General features: G+C 35.6%; 1 protein-coding gene and 1 long non-coding RNA gene across 5 annotated transcripts in view; one reads left to right on the forward strand and one right to left on the reverse strand.

Moving 5' to 3' along the window:
• The window catches only part of FSIP2 (fibrous sheath interacting protein 2), a 92,879-nt gene extending 87,065 nt beyond the window's left edge, over window positions 1-5,814 (forward strand). For all 4 annotated transcript variants that reach the window (XM_055289947.2, XM_055289948.2, XM_055289949.2 and 1 more), the window contains 3 exons: window positions 682-725; window positions 4,336-4,405; window positions 5,616-5,814. In XM_055289947.2, coding sequence (XP_055145922.1) covers window positions 682-725; window positions 4,336-4,405; window positions 5,616-5,752 — 251 coding nt within the window. In that variant the 3' untranslated portion in view covers window positions 5,753-5,814. The remainder of the gene's footprint in view (window positions 1-681; window positions 726-4,335; window positions 4,406-5,615) is intronic.
• The window catches only part of LOC129488145 (uncharacterized), a 521,486-nt gene that overhangs the window by 339,956 nt on the left and 162,040 nt on the right, over window positions 1-19,490 (reverse strand). The window lies entirely within an intron of this gene.

Below are 19,490 nucleotides of genomic sequence, written 5' to 3' on the forward strand. Positions count from 1 at the left end.
CTAAGCTGTAAATACAGGGTTTCTGCCTTCTTAGCAGGTTAGCTGCTTCCCTTGCAGTGGGTTCTTGTGAAGCTTTTCTCACAGTGTCATTTCTACCTCCTTGCCTGAACTTATTTCACTAATATATTGACATCCCCTGGAACTCAGACAACTTTTGGTTCCGTAGACTCCACCAAATTTCCTCTGAGCATTGCCTCAAAGCTCTCCTGATTCTCCCAGAAGTTACTATTTAATAATACCAGTACTCTCCTCTTTATTCTAATAAGCTGCTTTTAAGTAGGCATGTAAAGAAAGTGGTAGAGCTGGAAGGGCTATTAAGAGTCATCTATAGAGTAATCCCTCATTTTACAGGTAAACAAACAGGGTTATAGGGAATGAATGGTTGTGAATAGATGTATAGCTACTAAGTTACAGAGCTTGCCTCTCCCACTATGTTACATTTCATCTTTCATAATTTCTAAATTTCTAACTGAAGGGCTAAGATGTCCCAATATTCTAGGGCTCTCACTTATTTCAGTGTTGTTCCCAATTGCTTATACGTTTAAAATAACAACTTCTTTGACCTGCCCAAATTATATGATTCTTTGGTGAAAAATAAGTAATATGATCAGATTTCTGTCAACAAATATACATGCCTCAGAAAGAGGCTATTTTACTTTTTTTTTTTTTTAATCTCTACAGAAAGTTCTCAGGAACAAAAGCCAGAGCAGGCAAACAGTGTTAAGGTAAGTATTTTTAATTAGCCTTAATTGGTATATATTAGGATCTAGTTAAGAACAACTCAGTTTTCATAGTTCAGTCAGGGACTGTGTGGTATGATTTGAAGGATATCAGAAAGCATTCTCCTATTCACAATTTCTTACACTCTGTTCTCTCTTCCTAGCTGAGGCCTGTCCCTGTCATATTAAAATATGTTAACAAAATCCTTTGTTAAGTCAGCATTCCTTGTTTAGGTGCACAAAGTAATATACTGGTTCTCCCTACCATCTAAGTACAATTCTGCTTATTAGATCTGCTACTACAATCTCTAGAAAAACACTAGAGGGAGTGAATTACTTGGTCCTATCTAGGATGAGTAGACTCCAGTGAGGAACTTGGGGAGGTGGGGAGAAAACAGAAGCTTCAAACATGGGAGGGGCATGGCTTGCAAGATGTGAGTGCTAATTCTATTTTTCTGTATTCCTAAACATTATTTCTTTACCGGCAGCTTTCCAAAAAGCCCACCTACTCCCCAGTGTGAGCCAAGAAAATTTCCTCTTTATAAATCTTTCTTATAAAGTTTCCAATGAGAAATGAAGCTATACATCTTTGTCTGTGTTTTTTAATCAGATTGTTTCTTTCTTGGTTCAGTTTAATCACCCTTCAAGTGGGTCCTTCCACCCCCACATACAACATAAACTATCAATTATGGAGTTATTCTCAGTATCACAATATAGTACAATTTTCAGAACCAACTTTTAAAATCTTATAACTTACACTTAAGATATATTTTTTGAATGTTCAAAGATAGTGGATTTGTCACGCACTCAACCTAATCCTCATTTATGAGTGTAAGTATTTATTTAACTACCTCAGGCTCCATTTTGGCCACACTTTACAAACAGTAAAATTATATGGCAACAGAAGGGAAATGCTGAAGCTCTAATCTAAGAACCTATTGACACTCAGTGTGTCAAGTAGAATTTCTGGCTAATCTGGACTCCATCTGCTTTTGTTCTTTCCCTCTTTGCCACCTTTTCCATGGTAAAATTATGGTTAAAGTTGTTATCTAATCCGGTTTCAAGTAAGGTGGAGTAGGCAGGCTCCATCTTATCTCTCTCATTGATTACAACTAAACACTGTGGGTAACTACTGAGGATTCTGAAAAATAAATAACAAGAGTTAGGGAAGGGGAATCAAAACTCAAAGAATGGCCAATGCCATTGTGAGTTTCCTGAGTTTTTTAATTTTATTTGCATATCCTCTGGCTTAGACTCAGGAAAACTCAAATCCTGGAATTACATAGATCAACTGGATAGAATATAGCTCCTAGAGAAACCATTGTTTTCTGACTGGTTAGGAGATTCCTGTGAGATGGAGAATCTGGGGAGAATCCCCACTTTTTCTCCCTCCTTGGCCCTGCCTCAAGGCAAGGTGCCCTCATGAAGCTGCATGGCAGTAGCAGCAGAAGCTGCTGAGTTACCACCTAAAACTCTGAAAGAAAATTCTTCTCTGACCAATAGGGAAAGGGTCCTCAGTAGACTGATGAGTATTGATTGAGCCGGTTGTGCTTTTCTCTGCTTTCTCTTGTCACTTTACTCTTAGTGGTAGAAGCAGACATAAACTAGAAACAGCACACACACAGAAGCTAAAGCCACAGCATTTTAGCCATAGAACTAGAAAAGGGGGCTAATGAGAGTTAGGCATTGAGGAAAATCACAGAAAGGGGAACCTCAAAAATCTGTTTATACTGTCCCCTCTGAGTTGTACATATTTGGAACTGACCTGAAGTTACATGGACAAAAGTCTTTGAGAACCTGAACTGCATTCTTAATAGTAGTGCATACATAAGGATGCTCAACACTACAAAAATTTTGAAAACAGAAGTTAAATTGAAACCACAGCCATGAGAGGCAGGGTAGGATGTGTGATCTGAACATAATGAGTCAATTACCTACCAAAAAAAAAAAAAAAAAAAAAACAACGTTCTCTACAGGATTTTTAAAGGACCAAAAATCTGACTACTTATATAAAATGTGCAGGATACATTCCAAAATGACTCAACATACAAAGAACAAAGACAATATCTACAGCTTTCAAGAAAAGGTCAAAAGATGCCAACTCTGACATAGCCAAGGTTTTGACATTTTTAGATAAAAACTTTAAAGTCATGATTTTAACAATGCTCCATTAAGTAAGGGCAAGCACTCTTGTATCTAAAAAAGAGATACATGTTTTCAGCATAACTTAAGTACTGTCATCCCCTGATAGCTGTAGGGGATTGGTTCCAGGAATCCCCAAAGATATCAAAATTCAGGGATCCTCAAGGTCCTTATATAAAATGGTATAATATTTGCATATAACCTACACACATCCTCCCATATATTTTAAATTATTTCTAGATTACTTATCATAACTAACACAATGTAGATATTACGTAAATAGTTCTTATGCTGTATTATTTACGGAATAACGACAAGAACAATAAGTCTATACATGTTCAGTATACATGCAACCATCCATTTTTTTCATATATTTTTGATCTTTGGTTGGTTAAACTTATGGATACACAACCCACAGAGAGAGAAGGCCAACTGTATATCTACTCATCTCCTTTTAGATGAAGGATTCTCAGTCCTAATTCTCACATTAGAGTTTTGTGAGGCATTAAAAAAATATATATTAATGTCTGTCCTACCCTTGTTATGGGCCTCAGGGATCCATACTTTTAAAAAAAGTTTTCACAGATAACTCTATCATACAGCTTAAGTTGAGAATCAGTACTTTACATTGTCTCTGCCCTATTTTATTCCTCAGTTATCTTGTTTCCAATAGCTTAATACATGAGCACCCTTAAGTCTTCTTGGAGGAACTATAGTAAAACTCTTGTAATAGTATCTGTTGCTTTTTACCTGATACAGACACTGCACATTCCTCTTGTTACATGTATTTAAGCCTTGTTTTATTGGTTTTTAACAGATGACATTTTAGAATAGCTACAGAATTCTGGTAGCCTTCAAATCTGTCATTTTAGAATAGCTTCAGAATAGCTGAAGCACCAACACCTGTCTCAGGCTATTTTATGCCTCTCTGGGACTATTGCTGCTCTTGCATTCAAAATTGATAAGGGTCTACAGAGTAAAGCTAGTATTGGAGACACAATCCCAGCACCACCAGGTCCACAGAGCCACTTTATTGCTCCAGACTCTGCAGTGGCTAAGATTTCAATAAAAGAAAATTTGGGGTTACAAAGTAAACATCCTTTTTTCTCCCCTTATTATTACATCTTTTATCAGAAAAGAATTTTTCACTTTTTTCAATTCAGTCAAATGACAGAGGGGGCAGACAGAGCTGAGATTTTTCATGAGTTAATATGGCTGAACCATTGACCCTCATTTAGTGCTAGCCAAAGTCTGCATTCATAACAAGGGCCAATCTTAGGCATCTTACTTTGCAAAAATTATGAGCCTCAGTCTTATTGAACAATTCTTTGAGACTGCAGAGCACAGATATATTTTATGTAAGATGCTGTAGTGGTATTTATGGGTATATCTAGTGGATTTGAGGATTTATGGGTATATCTAGTGTTTAGTGTCCAGTGAAAGACTCAGTTTGTATTTCAATTTACCTTGGCAGTTTATCACCATCTTTGAAAGATCCAAGGATGTTCTTGGCAGTGCAAATCCCTCAAAGGAAGTCATTTCAGGTACAAAATATACTATTTTAACAACTGGTGTAATTAAACTCTCAACTGCATCATTTTGAATTTAGAATTTTTTATTACTCTCCTGGAAATGAGTGGTTCTCCCCTTGCATATTATCAAAATAGGACTATAATAATATTCTTACTGTTTGTATAAATACCAATTTTCAGTTAATTATGTAGCTCTCTATCTTTACACCAAAGAGACAATGGATAATATAACTAAAATGTATCAGGCATTAGCTATTCACATTTTATTTAAAGAAAAAAGTAAGAATCATTAAAGAGAAAAATGACAATAGGTTATCCAAGGTTATCCCACAGCTAACAAGCAGCAGCGCTATGTTTCAAATCCCAATCTCATGCAACATCATCATTGTCTACACACTCAAATGGTTATAAGAGCAAGGTAGGTACCATAAACAACAGCAGCAGATTGAGCAGGGGTGTGTGGCTTGTGGGAGATGTCATGCTGCCTTTGAAGGAGGCAGCTGCTACTCAGCTACCATCACTGGCATGCTAGATTGTTCCCAGTTCTTCCAGTTTTTCAAAAGAAGCTGGGTATTAAAGTTTTATATTAAAATGTATAACTTTTGAGTGTCATGTACTACAATCAAGAAAATACAGGATTTTAGTGGCCCTATCACAACTTATGAAGTATCAGAAAAGTATATAAATGATTATTTCTTTACATATAAAATTATTTCTTTATGTATAAAATAATAATTTTGTTAAACTGAGACGATTATATTCTTTAAAGCTTCATGCTGAATAAGTGGGGCAAAAAAAATCCAAATAGGAACTCTTTTATTACCTACACAGTCCTATTTTCCACGACATAAATAATCACTTGGGGTCAGTCAATGGAAAATTTACTCAAAGTAGGTGAGAATTTATAGTGTTTTTAATGTACTTCTACTTTCTCTTGAGCATTCTGAAATAGGTGTGCACACTATGTAGAGTTGAAAGTTACTTTCCCATTTAACTCATTAGACATTTTCAGAGAGTGTTCCGCTGAGAAAAGAGAAATGGACTTTGCATACTTGACTAAAGAAGCCTCATAGTACAGTAGGCATAATGATGCCATGCGAGTCAGAAAGTCTGGACCCTATTACCAGCTGGGCCACCTTTTACTCATATGACCTTAGGCAAGGTATTTGACCTCAGTGTCCAAAAATAAAGATATCATTCTTCTTGTTTACTTTGTCCACAGAAACTCCCAAGCCCAATGTCTCCAAACAAGGATCTAAAATGCTGACAAAAATGTCTTCAGCTTTGTCAAAGGTGTTTTCTCGATTTAACACCAATATTTCCAGATCTTCCTCACCAGCTCACCAGGATGAACACTGAAGCTTTCGTACCTCATATAAATATGCTTACTTCTTTCAGAAAATAAAATGGTTTTTAAAGCATAGTATAGTGTCTTATAAGATGATTCCTATACTACTGAAAATAAAAGCAAAAGGAAGTATAGAAGGGACCAGGTAAAAGAAGGGTTTAACAAATGCTTTGGATAAGCATTTTGATGTAAGAAATGTTAATAATTAGTATTACCTGTGTGCCATGAGAGTAAGTGACTAAACATATAATTATTAAACTAGACAACTCACAGTACCCACCAGGAAATGCACATTGATTTCTCCTGTTAAATTTTAGAGGATGTTGTTACCAGGATAGTTATTAAATTGAGATGAAAACCAAGCTGAAAATGAAACTATGTAATGGATAAATTTATTGTTAAAGGCATATTTAGATACGCAAATAAAAGGATTTATACCAGATAAATTTTTCCCACCTGAAAGTAAAGTTAATTTAGTTTATGTCTCCCAGGCAAAATGATCCAACTGTAGATAAAGCACCATTTGAAAGTAAATGATAATTATATATAATTCCATATATGCATAAAATGGCCCCTGTGATAAAAAAAAAAATCCTTGCAAGTAAGGTACCTCTTACAGATAAAATATCAGTCAAGAAATCATTGGTCAATAAAGTTATTAAATAATTTTCAGAATTATTATACATGAATATAGAGATCAAGAGCCATTTGTAAAAACAAAAAGTAATGGGAAAATTTAATAATATGGCTAGCTAGTGCAGTGATAAAAGAAATTTTTCAAAATTAGCTGAACTTGCTACTTTGTGATATAGTTCCAACGTCAGCATGTTTGCCTCTGGAATTCAAGGATGTTTTATAAAGAGATTCAACAGATGGACCAAGCAGCCAGGAAAGAATGTCAAATATCATCACCCAAAAAGGGTGACTCATGAAATTTTAGAGAATGTGTATTCTGTTTTATCTAAAATTTTCTTGACAATTGCCAGTAATAAAGCAGAAACTTCTGAAAAAATTTTGTTTTAAAACAACAAACTTCCTTTAATGAAGTTGATCTGTGCAGTAATGACAGGAAAGAAAAAAGTGATTACCTAGTCAAATTTTTACATATAAATAATAAAATTATTTAACTGGCAATTTAGTCTACTTATAATAATCTCTTAAAAACAGATTAATCCCAAAGATCATATAAAATTGCCTAACTTGTGCATGCAGACCTTTTAAAAAATGATGGTTGGTGAGAAATAGCTGGAAATTCATTTCTGAATTATTTTCAAAACAGCTGACTCTACATCAGTTTGCATTAGCTGACAGTGTTGTTGAAAGCATTCTTACAGATGTCATCCAAACCAATGATGTTTCCCAAACTTAGATATTACGTGCTTATAAGCAGCTTATAAGCTGTCTTTCAACATAACATTTCACTGTAAAAATTTAAAGCACTCTGATTCACATACTTATGAACTGAAAAATTTAATATATAAACATAAGATACTCTGAACTAAGAGGGTTTTTAATGGTGAAGGAAATTTCCCGTTTTCTCTGACTCAAGTAGAGGAAGGAACATCAAGTTCAGAATTAGTCCTTGAAGTTGACAAAATTTTAGTAAGGAATGGTTAATGTTATTGAGAAATTTAAGTCCTAAGAAAAACCATCCAGAAATACTTCTGTGTTAGACATCATGTATGTGAAACATCATCTTTATTTTCAACGAAACTAGTAGGGTAAATGTGCTAAAGGTATCAAACACTGAATTGAAAAAATGTATATTATTACCTGATAAAACCTGTAGTGGCTAAAATTTCTAAAAGTAACATTATTCTTCTAGTTAATGACTAATGCTAAAGCAGAAGAAAATTTTTAAGATTCATAAAATTTAAATTATTTCTTAGGTTGTTGATTCTTTCTATGTTTTACTAAAATGGACTGGAAAACATTTTGTGTGAAAGGCTAGAAAGTAGGCATTTTAGGTTTGTAGATTCTCTGTCAAATCTACTCCATTATGCTATTGTAGCACCAAATCAACCATATACAACACATAAACAAATAAATGTGGATGTGATTCAATAAAAATTTCTTTATAAACACTGAAATTTGAATTTCATTTAATGTTACATGTCATAACATAGAATTTTTCTTTTGATTTTTTTCAATAATTTGGAAATATAAAAATTATTCTTCGGTTGATTAAAGACAAGTGACAGGACAGATTTAGCCCATGCTGATTTCTGTACTATAATAATTTGGAACCCATGAATAAGCTTATTATTATATGAAGGTACTGATTATTGACTTAAAATAATACTAGTAAAGGTTCAAATTCTGTTGCGGGAAGTAAGGGACCCTGAATGGAGGGACAAGCTGGAGCTGCGGCAGAGGAACATAAATTGTGAAGATTTCATTTTAATATGGACATTTATCAATTCCCAAATAATAGTTTTATAATTTCTTACACCTGTCTTTAATCTCTCAATCCTGTTATCTTCATAAGCTGAGGATGTATGTCACCTCAGGACCACTGTGATAATTGTGTTAACTGTACAAATTGATTGTAAAATGTGTGTGTTTGAACAACATGAAATCAGTGCAACTTGAAAAAGTACTGAATAACAGGGATTTTTAGGGAACAAGGGAAGACAACCTGACTGCCTGCGAGGTCGGCCAAAAGAGCCATATTTTTCTTCTTGCAGGGAGCCTATAAACAGACGTGCAAGTAGAAGAGATATCAGTAAATTCTTTTCCTAGCAAGGAATATTAATATTAATACCCTGGGAAAGGAATGCATTCCTGGGGGAGGTCTATAAATGGCTGCTCTGGGAATGTCTGTCTTATGCAGTTGAGATAAGGACTGAGATACGCCCTGGTCTCCTGCAGTACCCTCAGGCTTACCAGGGCAGAGTTTTTCCCACCCTAGTAAGCCTAGTAAAAGTAGTTCTCCTTTTTGCCCTTTGAAGCATATGATCTACTCCCTGTCCTTACACTCCTTCCCCTTTTGAAACCCATAATAAAAAACTTGCAGGTTTGAGGCTTAGGTGAGCATCACGGTCCTACCAATAAGTGATGTCACCCCCAGTGGCCCAGTTGTAACATTCCTCTCTTTGTACTCTTTCTGTTTATTTCTCAGCCGGCTGACACTTATGGAAAATAGAAACAACCTACGTTGAAATATTGGGGGCAGGTTCCTCTGATAAAATTCCATTACAAATATTAGTTTGCATAGTTCAAATGTTGATTTCTTTAGTGATTTACTTATTGAATATATTGTTGAAAAGGTATATGAGCATGCTGCTAAAATATATTTTGAGTTAGAAAAAGAAGAGTTAGGGCTGAGCATGGTGGCTCATGCCTGTAATCCCAGCACTTTGGGAGGCCAAGGAGAGTGGATCACTTGAGGTCCGTAAATCAAGACCAACCTGGCCAACATGGTGAAACCCTGTTTCTATTAACAATACTAAAAAATTAGTTGCACATGTTGGCAGGTGCCTGTAATCCCAGCTACTCAGGAGGATGAGGCAGGAGAATCACTTGAACCCAGGAGGCAAAAGTTGCAATGGGCTGAGATCACGCCACTGCACTCCAGCCTGGGGACTCCATCTCAAAAAAAAAAAAAAAGAAGAAGAAGAGTTAGATCAAGATTTAATTTGTAGGTAAATTTCTAGTTCAAAATTCTTTCTTACTTTGAGAGTAGCCAATCAAAATGGATACAGACATAAAATCAGAAGACTTGGTAGTCATTGTTGTAAATGAAATAAACAAACTAAAACCCCAGTTAATATTGCAGCAAAATGGTGGAGCAGGCAGCTCCAAGCTCTTATCATCCCACAGAAAAAATAAGAAAAAAAATGTCAGAAGCAACTTCTTCAGAACTCTGAAAAACAGTCAAAAGTTTACAGCAATTAATCAAACACTGAATCAAGAAACATAGGAAAGATTTGTGGTATATTTACTTGCCCTTGCCCAAACCCTTTTCTCAACCCAGTAGCAGTCTTGAACAAAGGAGTCTACATTCCAGTGTGGGGCCTTTTTGAGACAGCACAGCAGATCTTATTCTAAAATTACTGTGTATGTCTGTTCTCAGATTTCTGTGTGCCACATGAACAGCTGAAGCAAGGCACTTGTTTCTGTTTTATCTAACTGGGAACTCAGACTGGAAAAGCAGTGGACATTGCTCAAAAACACTGCAAACCAAATAACAACCTGGAGATGCTTGAGGCAAAAAATAACCAAGAACCAGAAAAAAAAAAAAAAACTGGGGAGAAAATCTTCTAAGAAATTAAGATGCCCACAGCTTCTATGTGGGGGAACTTAGAAAGTCACGCACATGTATACGGGAAGATCTACATTCAGAAAAGAACAAAAATAACTGAAGATTTTTACCTCAGGTTTTTCCTTTGGCTCTGTGCAAGCCTAGTTAAGAATTGAAGGAGTTCTCTAGCACAGATCTGATAAGCACAGACTGGGAGATATATTTTTAGTTGTTTCCTTGTTTGCTTGTTTGTTTTGTTTTTGTTCTTTAAATACTGGAGTTCAAGGAAGTCTCTGTGAAAACTCTAACTGAATACCAGGAATGGATACTTCAGTGATCACACAAGGAAGAGTCTTTACAAAAATACACTGTCAAATACACTGTCAAGACACTAAACAAATAAACCACTAAAGTCTTCAGCAGTCGAAAAACAACAACTCCAGGAAAAGAGGAATATCTGATTTCCATAGTTACCACATAGTATTATTATGCCCAGTTTTCAACAACAACTACAAAAATCACAAGAAATACAAAGAAGCAGGAAAGTATGGCTCATTTAAAGGCACAAAATAAATAACTAGAAGCCATGCCTAAGGAAGTTTATACTTTGGATTAATTATATGAAGACTATAAAACAACTATTTAAAAAATACTAAAAGAGCTAAAAAAATACATAGACAAAGAATAAAATAAATCAAAAAAATAATACAAATATTAAAGAGAGAAAATTATGAAAAGAAAGTAAACATTCACTGTGGAAAAATTTGGAGTTTCCTCAAAAAACTTAAACATGGAATGACCACATAATCTATTATTTTGTCTTCTCAGGATACACCCAAAATAATCGAATGCAGGGATTTAAACGTATAATAGTACATCAATGTTTATAGCAACATTTTTCACAAAGCTAAATGTGAAAGAAACCCAAATTTTTAATCAGTAGATGAATAAACAAAATATGGTTGTGTGTGTGTGTGTGTGTATGTGTGTAGAGAGAAAGAGAGAACCAATGGACTCTTAAATTCAGTCTTAAAAAGCAATGAAATTCTGATACATTTTACAAAAAGGAAGAAGCTGGAAAACATTATGCTAAGTGAAAAGGAGACACAAAAGAGAAAATGTTGTTCCACTTCTATGGAGTACATAGAGTAGACAAATTTATAGAAAAAGAAAGGAGAAATAAAAAGTAGAAAAGAAAAAATGTTGGAAAAAGTAGAAAGTACAGTTGGAGAGAGGGAGGAATGGAAGTTATTGTGTAATAAGCACAGTGTTTTTGTTTGGAATGATAAGTTCTGGTAATGAACAGAAATTAGAATCACAAAACAGGTGAATGTACTTAATGTTAGGGAACTATACACTTAAAATCATTAAAATGATAAAAATGGAAAATTTTATGTAATATATATGTTACCACAATAGTAGAAAGGAAATCACATAGAAATTCTGAAGCTGAAAAATACCATAACTAAAAGAAAAAAATTACTAGAGGGATTCAATAGCAGAGTTTGAACACATAGAAGAAATAATCAGTGAACTTGAAGACAGAACAACTGAAATTATTTATTCTGAGAAATAGAAAGAAAAAATAATGAAGAAAAGTAAACAGAGCCTAAAGGACCTAAGAAAAACCATGAAGAGACCAAAAAATGTAAGGAGGAAAAATAATATAGGAAGAAATAATTTTAAAAACTTACAAATTTGGCAAAAGACATAAATCTGTAAACCCAAAAAGCTCCAAGAACTCAAAGTAGAATAAACTCAAAGATACTCACACCAAGACACATTATAATCAAAATGTCAAAAGCCAAAGACAAGATTCTGGGAATGTAGAGTAGAAAGCACAAGAAGTCTCTCACCTCACCTAGACAACAATTTTACTGGCAGAATATGGCTGATGTAACTATTTTGGAACTCTGGCATTGAATGAAAGTTGATATATTTTAGAATAAGGCATGGATGCTAAATTGCAGTTAATTTCAATTTCTTAGCACAGTAGAAGCTACCTATTTGAATTCCCATCCTGGTGGCAGGCAGCTGTGCATTTATGTTCTTGGAGGAGTCTGCACACAACTTGTGGGAGCACAGGTTGGCAAGGAGGACCATTTCCTCCAAGTTTCATGAGTGTCATCTCTGATCACTGATTGCTGATTCTCATTAAAGAGGTACAGACAGAGGTGGGTGGTAATTGTTGCTGCACCTTCTTGCATTGTGAAAACGATTTCACTTCCAGCTAAAGTGATTTCCAAGATTTGAAGGACTGATGTCTCTTTCATCACCTTAAATTTTTCTCACTTTTTGGGAGCTAGACATTAAACACTAGACATTAGAAAGCAATGTATATACAAAGAAAATAATAAAGTGATCACACATGCTCAGGAAAAGGTATAGTCTCAGAAAAGACCTGAGAAGATCTTAAGTTTACATCTCAGGCAGATCCTTGGGATATAGAAAGCCACAATTTAAAAAAAAAAAAACTAAAAACAGCAAACTAGGAAGGAGATAATGTGATTTCCACAATTACCACATTTCTTAGATTCAAATGTCCAGTTCCAATGAAAACTCACAAGGCATACAAAGAAACTTGAAAGTGTGGCTCATTCAAAGGAAAAAAAATAAATCAACAAAAATTATTATTTAAAAAAGCCTGACAGCAAATACACTAGAGAAACACTTAAAATCAATATTCTTAAAGATGCTCAAAGATATAAAGTTAAAACTGTGTATGAACAAAATCAAAATATTAATGAAAGACATATAAAACTAAATGGAAAACAAAAAGAAATTCTAGAGGCAAAAATTACAATAACCTAAATAACACATTTACTAGAGAGATTCAAAAGTGGGTTGGAGCAGGCAGAAGAAAAACCCTCAAACTTGAAGATGGAAAAATGAAAATGAATTAGTCTGAGGAATAGATTTAAAAAATTAAGGTGAAGTGAACCTAAGGAACCTCTGGTCACCATCAAGTGGATCAATGCATTTTGTGAGTCCCAAATGGAAAAGACAGGGAAAGGGGGAGGAGTATTTGAAGAATGTCTGAAAACTTCCCACATTTCATGACAGATGTGAATATAAACATCCAAAGTCAATAAACTCCAAGTAAGATGATCTCAAAAAGAATCACATTGAGACATGTTATAATTATATTTTCAAAAGACAATGAGAATTTTGAAAGCAGTAAGAAAGTAGTGACGTGTCACAGGAATTCTCAATAAGATTGTCAGGAAATTTCTCTTTTTTTAAAAAAAGTATACTTTAAGTTCTGAGGTACATGTGCATAACATGCACGTTTGTTACATAAGTATACACGTGCCATGGTGGCTTGCTGCACCCATCAACACATCATCTACATTAGGTATTTCTCCTAATGCTATCCCTCCCCTATTCCCCCAACCCCCGACAGGCCTGGTGTTTGTCCAAGTGTCCCCTCCCTGTGTTCCCCTCCCTGTGTCCAAGTGTTTCCATTGTTCAACTCCCACTTATGAGTGAGAACATGTGGTGTTTGGTTTTCTGTTCTCGTGTTAGTTTGCTGAGAATGATGGTTTCCAGCTTCATCCATGTCCCTGCAAAGGACATGAACTCATCCTTCTTTATGGCTGCTTAGTATTCCATGGTATAGATGTGCCAAATTTTCTTTATCCAGTCTATCATTAATGGGCATTTGGGTTGGTTCCAAGTCTTTGCTATTGTCAACAGTGTCACAATAAACATACATGTGCATGTGTCTTTATATTAGAATGATTTATAATCCTTTGGGTATATATCCAGTAATGGGATTTCTGGGTCAAATGGTATTTCTAGTTCTAGATCCTTGAGGAATCGCCACACTGTCATCCACAATGGTTGAACTAATTTACACTCCCAACAGTGTAAAAGTGTTCCTATTTTTCCACATCCTCTCCAGCATCTGTTGTTTCCTGACTTTTTAATGATCACCATTATAACAGGTGTGAGATGGTAGCTCAGTGTGGTTTTGATTTGCATTTCTCTAATGACCAGTGATGATGAGCCTTTTTTCATATGTCTGTTGGCTGCATAAATGTCTTCTTTTAAGAAGTGTCTGTTCATATCCTTCACCCACTTTTTGATGGGGGTGTTTCTTTTTTTCTTGTAAATTTGTTTAAGTTCTTTGTAGATTCTAGATATTAGCCCTTTGTCAGATGGATAGATTGCAAAAAATTTCTCCCATTCTCTAAGCTGCCTGTTCACTCTGATGATAGTTTCTTTTGCTGTACAGAAGCTCTTTGGATTAATTAGATCCCATTTGTTTATCTTGGCATTTGTTGCCATTGCTTTCGGTGTTTTAGTCATGAAGTCTTTGCCCATGCCTATGTCCTGAATGGTATTGTCTAGGTTTTCTTCTAGGGTTTTTTGTGGTTTTAGGTCTTACATTTAAGTCTTTGATCCATCTTGAGTTAATTTTTGTATAAGGTGTAAGGAAGGGATCCAGTTTCAGCTTTCTGCATATAGCTAGCCAGTTTTCCCAACACCGTTTATTAAATAGGAAATGCTTTCCCCATTGCTTGTTTTTGTCAGGTTTGTCAAAGATCAGATGGTTGTAGATGTGTGGTGTTATTTCTGAGGTCTCTGTTCTGTTCTATTGGTCTATATCTCTGTTTTGGTACCAGTACCATGCTGTTTTGGTTACTGTAGCCTTGTAGTATAGTTAGAAGTCAGGTAGTGTGATGCCTCCAGCTTTGTTCTTTTTGCTTAGGATTGTCTTGGCTATGCAGGCTGTGTTTTGGCTCCATATGAAATTTGAAGTGTTTTTTTCCAATTCAGTGAAGAAAGTCAATGGTAGCTTGATGGAGATAGCATTGAGTCTATAAATTACTTAGGGCAGTATGGACATTTTCATGATGTTGCTTCTTCCTATCCATGAGCATGGAATGTTTTTCCATTTGTTTGTGTCCTCTCATATTTCCTTGAGCAGTGGTTTGTAGTTCTCCTTGAAAAGGTCCTTCACATCCCTTGTAAGTTGTATCTCTAGGTAATTTATTGTCTTTGTAGCAAACATCAGAGCAGAACTGAAGGAGATAGAGACACAAAAAGCCCTTCAAAAAAAATCAATGAATCCAGGATCTGTTTTTTTAAAAAGATCAACAAATAGATAGACCATTAGCCAGACTAATAGAAAAAAAAAAGAGAGAAGAATCAAGTAGATACACCAAAAAATGATAAAGGAGATATCACCACCGATCCCACAGAAATACAAACTACCATCAGAGAATACTATAAACACCACTATGCAAATAAACTAGAAAATCTAGAAGAAATGGATGAATTTCTGGACACATACACCCTCCCAAGACTAAACCAGGAAGAAGTTGAATCCCTGAATAGACCAATAACAAGTTCTGAAATTGAGGCAGCAATTAATAGCCTACCAACCAAAAAAAAAAGTCCAGGACCAGACAGATTCACAGCTGAATTCTACCAGAGGTACAAAGTGGAGCTGGTACCATTCCTTTTGAAACTATTCCAAACAATAGAAAAAGAAGGAATCCTCCCTGACTCATTTTATGAGGTCAGCATCATCCTGATACCAAAACCTGGCAGAGACATAACAAAAAAAGAAAATTTAAGTCCAATATCCCTGATGAATATCGACGTGAAAATCCTCAGTAAAATACTGGCAAACCAAATCCAGCAGCACATCAAAAAGCTTATCCACCATGGTCAAGTCAGCTTCATCCTTGGGATGCAAGGCTGGTTCAACATGCCCAAATCAATAAATGTAATCCATCACATAAACAGAACCAGTGACAAACACCACATGATTATCTCAATAGATGCAGAAAAGGCCTTAGATAAAATTCAACAGCGCTTCATGCTAAAAACTCTCAATAAACTAGGTATTGATGGAACGTAACTCAAAATAATAAGAGCTATTTAACGACAAACCCACAGCTAATATCATACTGAATGGGCAAAAGCAATGGGCATTCCCTTTGAAAACCGGCACAAGACAAGGATGCCCTCTCTCACCACTCCTATTCAACATAGTAATGGAAGTTCCGGCAGGGGCAATCAGGCAAGAGAAAGAAATAAAAGGTATTTAATTAGGAAAAGAGGAAATCAAATTGTCTCTTTGCAGATGACATGATTGTATATTTAGAAAACCCCATTGTCTCAGCCCAAAATCTCCTTAAGATTGTCCGCAGATTTTTCATTAAAACTTTGGAGGTCAGAGTGCAACGGGTCAATATATTGAAACTGCTAAAGGAGAAAAAAAAAAAGCCAAGCAAAAAGTCTATACCCAGCGAAATTGTCTTTCAAATGTGACAAAGAAAATGAAGACATATTCATATGAACAAAAGCTAAAGAATTTTCTTACCACCGGACCTACTCCACAAGAAATGCTCAAGGAAGTCCTGCAGGATGAAATGAAAAGACAATAGACAGTAATTCAAAGCCATATAAAGAAATAAAATGTACATAAACGTAAATACATTGGAAATTATAAAAGCTAGTATTAATGTAACATTTATAATACCGTCTTAGTTTTCACATGATTTAAGGTACTGACATATTTTAAAAACAATTGTCTAAAAGCTAGTACTATTATAACTGGTTTATAACTTCACATTTATACTTTAAGAGAAGAATGCATTTAAAATACCACTTTATACTTTTAGACCCACAATGCATAAAGGTGTAATTTTGTGACAATAACTGAAAGTGATAGGGATAAAGCAATAACGGAGCAGAGATTCTGTAAATCACTGAAGTTAAAATAGTATAATTCTAATTAAGTTATTGTAATTTTAGGATGTTAAGTGTAATCTTTATGGTGACTAGAATGAAAATACCTTAAAATACAAAAGTAAATGAAAAAGAAAGTTAAATATTTCATAACAAAAAATTAAACATAAAAAACAGTGATGCAGGAAATGAGGGATAAAGAAGTGATAAATCATATAAAAAACAAACAGCAAAATGACAGAAGTATGTCTTTCCTTATCAGTCACTACTTTAAGTGAAAATGAATCAAACTGTTTCAAATCAAAAGACAAAGACTGACAGACTGAAGAAAACTTGACTCAATTTTACACTATCTACAAGAGGCTCCCTTTAGCATCAAAGACACAAATAGATTGAAAGTTGTGACATAGGCAACAACATGGATGAAGCTTGAGCGCATTATGCAAAGTGAAGTAAGCCAGTCACATAAACACAAAAACTATATGAATTTACATAAATGAGATACTTAGAGTCTTAGTTGAAATTATAGAGACAGAATGTAGAATGGTGGTTGCCATGGGCTGGAGGGCTTAGAATGAAAAGATATTGTTTAATGGGTTAAGTTTCAGTTTTACAAAACAAAAAGTGTTAAGGAGATGGATGGTGGTTGTCTTGGTCCATTTAGTGTTGCTATAACAGAAAACCTGAAGCTGTGAAATTTATAAAGAAAAGATTATTTTACTCATAGTTCTTCATGTTGGGAAGTTTAAGTGCATAGTCCTGGCTTCTGGCAAGAGTCTTTCTGCTGCATTATAACATGAGAAAGAAGATCACCTGGGAAGTGGACACATGCAAAGAGGCAAAATGCAAGGGGCATCCTGGGTTTGTTACAACCCATCGTCACAGGAACCAATCCATTATTGTAAGAACTAGTCCAACCTCACCAGAATGTGAACATGCTACCGTAGGAATGGCACCAAGCCATTTATGAGGGATCTTCCCCCATGACAAAAATACCTCCCAAGCGTCCCTACCTCCCAACACCATCACGTTGGATATCAAACTTTAACAAAAATTGTGGTGACAAAAAACCACATTTGAACCATAGCATTCTACCCCTGGCTGCCCAACACTCGTGTTCTTCTCACATACAAAATACCCTCATGTTGCAGGTCTGCAGACAGCACCATGTGGAAATCTCCAAGACTTACCATTTGGGTCTCCAGAGCAGTGATCTGAGCTGTACTTGGGGCCATTTGAGCCACAGAGGCTTCAGTTAGAATGGCCAGGATGCAAGGAGCAGTGTTTTAGGCAGCACAGGGTATTGGAACTATGGGCCTGTCCCCCAAAGTCATTCTGTCTTCCCAGACCCTTGTAATGCAGAGGGTAATCTCAAAGGCTTTTGAAATGCCTTTACTCCCTCTTATCCTTTGCTTTGACTATTAATATCTGGCTCCCTTTTATTCATGAAATCTCTTAAGAAAGTGATTGCTCAGTTGATTTCTCCCCTGCAGATGCTCTTATTCTTTACCACATGGTCAGACTGAATTTCCCAAATCTTTATTTTCTGCTTCCCTTTTAATTATAAATTCTGCCTTTAGGTCATTTCTTTACTGCTGTAACTGATCATAAGCTATTAAAAGTAGCACCTATATTGCTTATTGAGTAATTTGATATTTAGAAATTTCTTTCACCAGATATTCTAGTTTGGTCTTTTACAAATCCCTAGGGCATGAACACAATGCAACCATGTTTTTTACAACTGTATAACAAGGATAACCTTTGCTCATTTTACAGATAACTACTCCTCATCTGGCCAAAATTTACCTCATATTTAGCCTTGTTCTGAGCCCTCTCCAGCATCACCCTTAATGCTTTATTCATAACAATACAGTCTTTTTTCTGGCCGGATCCTCCAAACTTTTCTAACCTCTACCCATTACCCAGTTCCTAAGACATTTCCACACTTCCAAGTTATCTGTATAGCAATACCCACTCCTTGGCACCAATTTTATGCTTTTGTCAATTTTGTATTTCTATAATAGAACGCTTAAAGCTGGGTAATTTATAAAGAAAACAGAATTATCTATCTCACAGTTCTGCAGGATGGGAAGTTCAACACATGGTCCTGGCTTCTGGTAAGAGCTTTTGTGCTATCTCATAACATGGTAGAGAAGATCAAAGGGGAGGTGGACACATGCAAAGAAGCAAAACACAAAAAGTGTCCTGGCTTTATAACAACCCACTCTCACAGAAATTACTCCATTTTTACAAGAACTAATCTAGTCTTGCCAGAGTAAGAATGCACTACCGGCCAGGTGCAGTGGCTCACGCCTGTAATCCCAGCACTGTGATCCCAGGCCGAGGCAGGTAGATCACTTGGGGTCAGGAGTTTGAGATCAGCGTGGGCAACATGGCGAAACCCCATCTCTACTAAAAATACAAAATAAAAAAAAATTAGCAGGGCATGGTGGCATGCACCTGTAATCCCAGCTACTCAGGAGGCTGAAGCAGGAGAATTGCTTGAACTTGGGAGGCAGAGGTTGCAGTGAGCCAAGATTGCACCACTACACTCCAGCCTGGGTGACAGTGTGAGACTTCATCTCAAAAAAAAAAAAAAAGAAAATGCACATGAAAATAATAACAAGTCATTTATGAAGGATCCACTCCCATGACCCAAGAACCTTTTACTTGGCCTCACTTCCCATCACTACAACACTAGGGTTAGAATTTTAACATGAATTTTGAGGGGATAAATTTATTCAAAAACTATAGTAGTGGTGATAGCTGCACAATATTATGAATGTATTTAATGCCACTGA

The sequence above is a fragment of the Symphalangus syndactylus genome, chromosome 8, assembly GCF_028878055.3.
Source record: "Symphalangus syndactylus isolate Jambi chromosome 8, NHGRI_mSymSyn1-v2.1_pri, whole genome shotgun sequence".
Lineage (NCBI taxonomy): Eukaryota > Metazoa > Chordata > Mammalia > Primates > Hylobatidae > Symphalangus > Symphalangus syndactylus.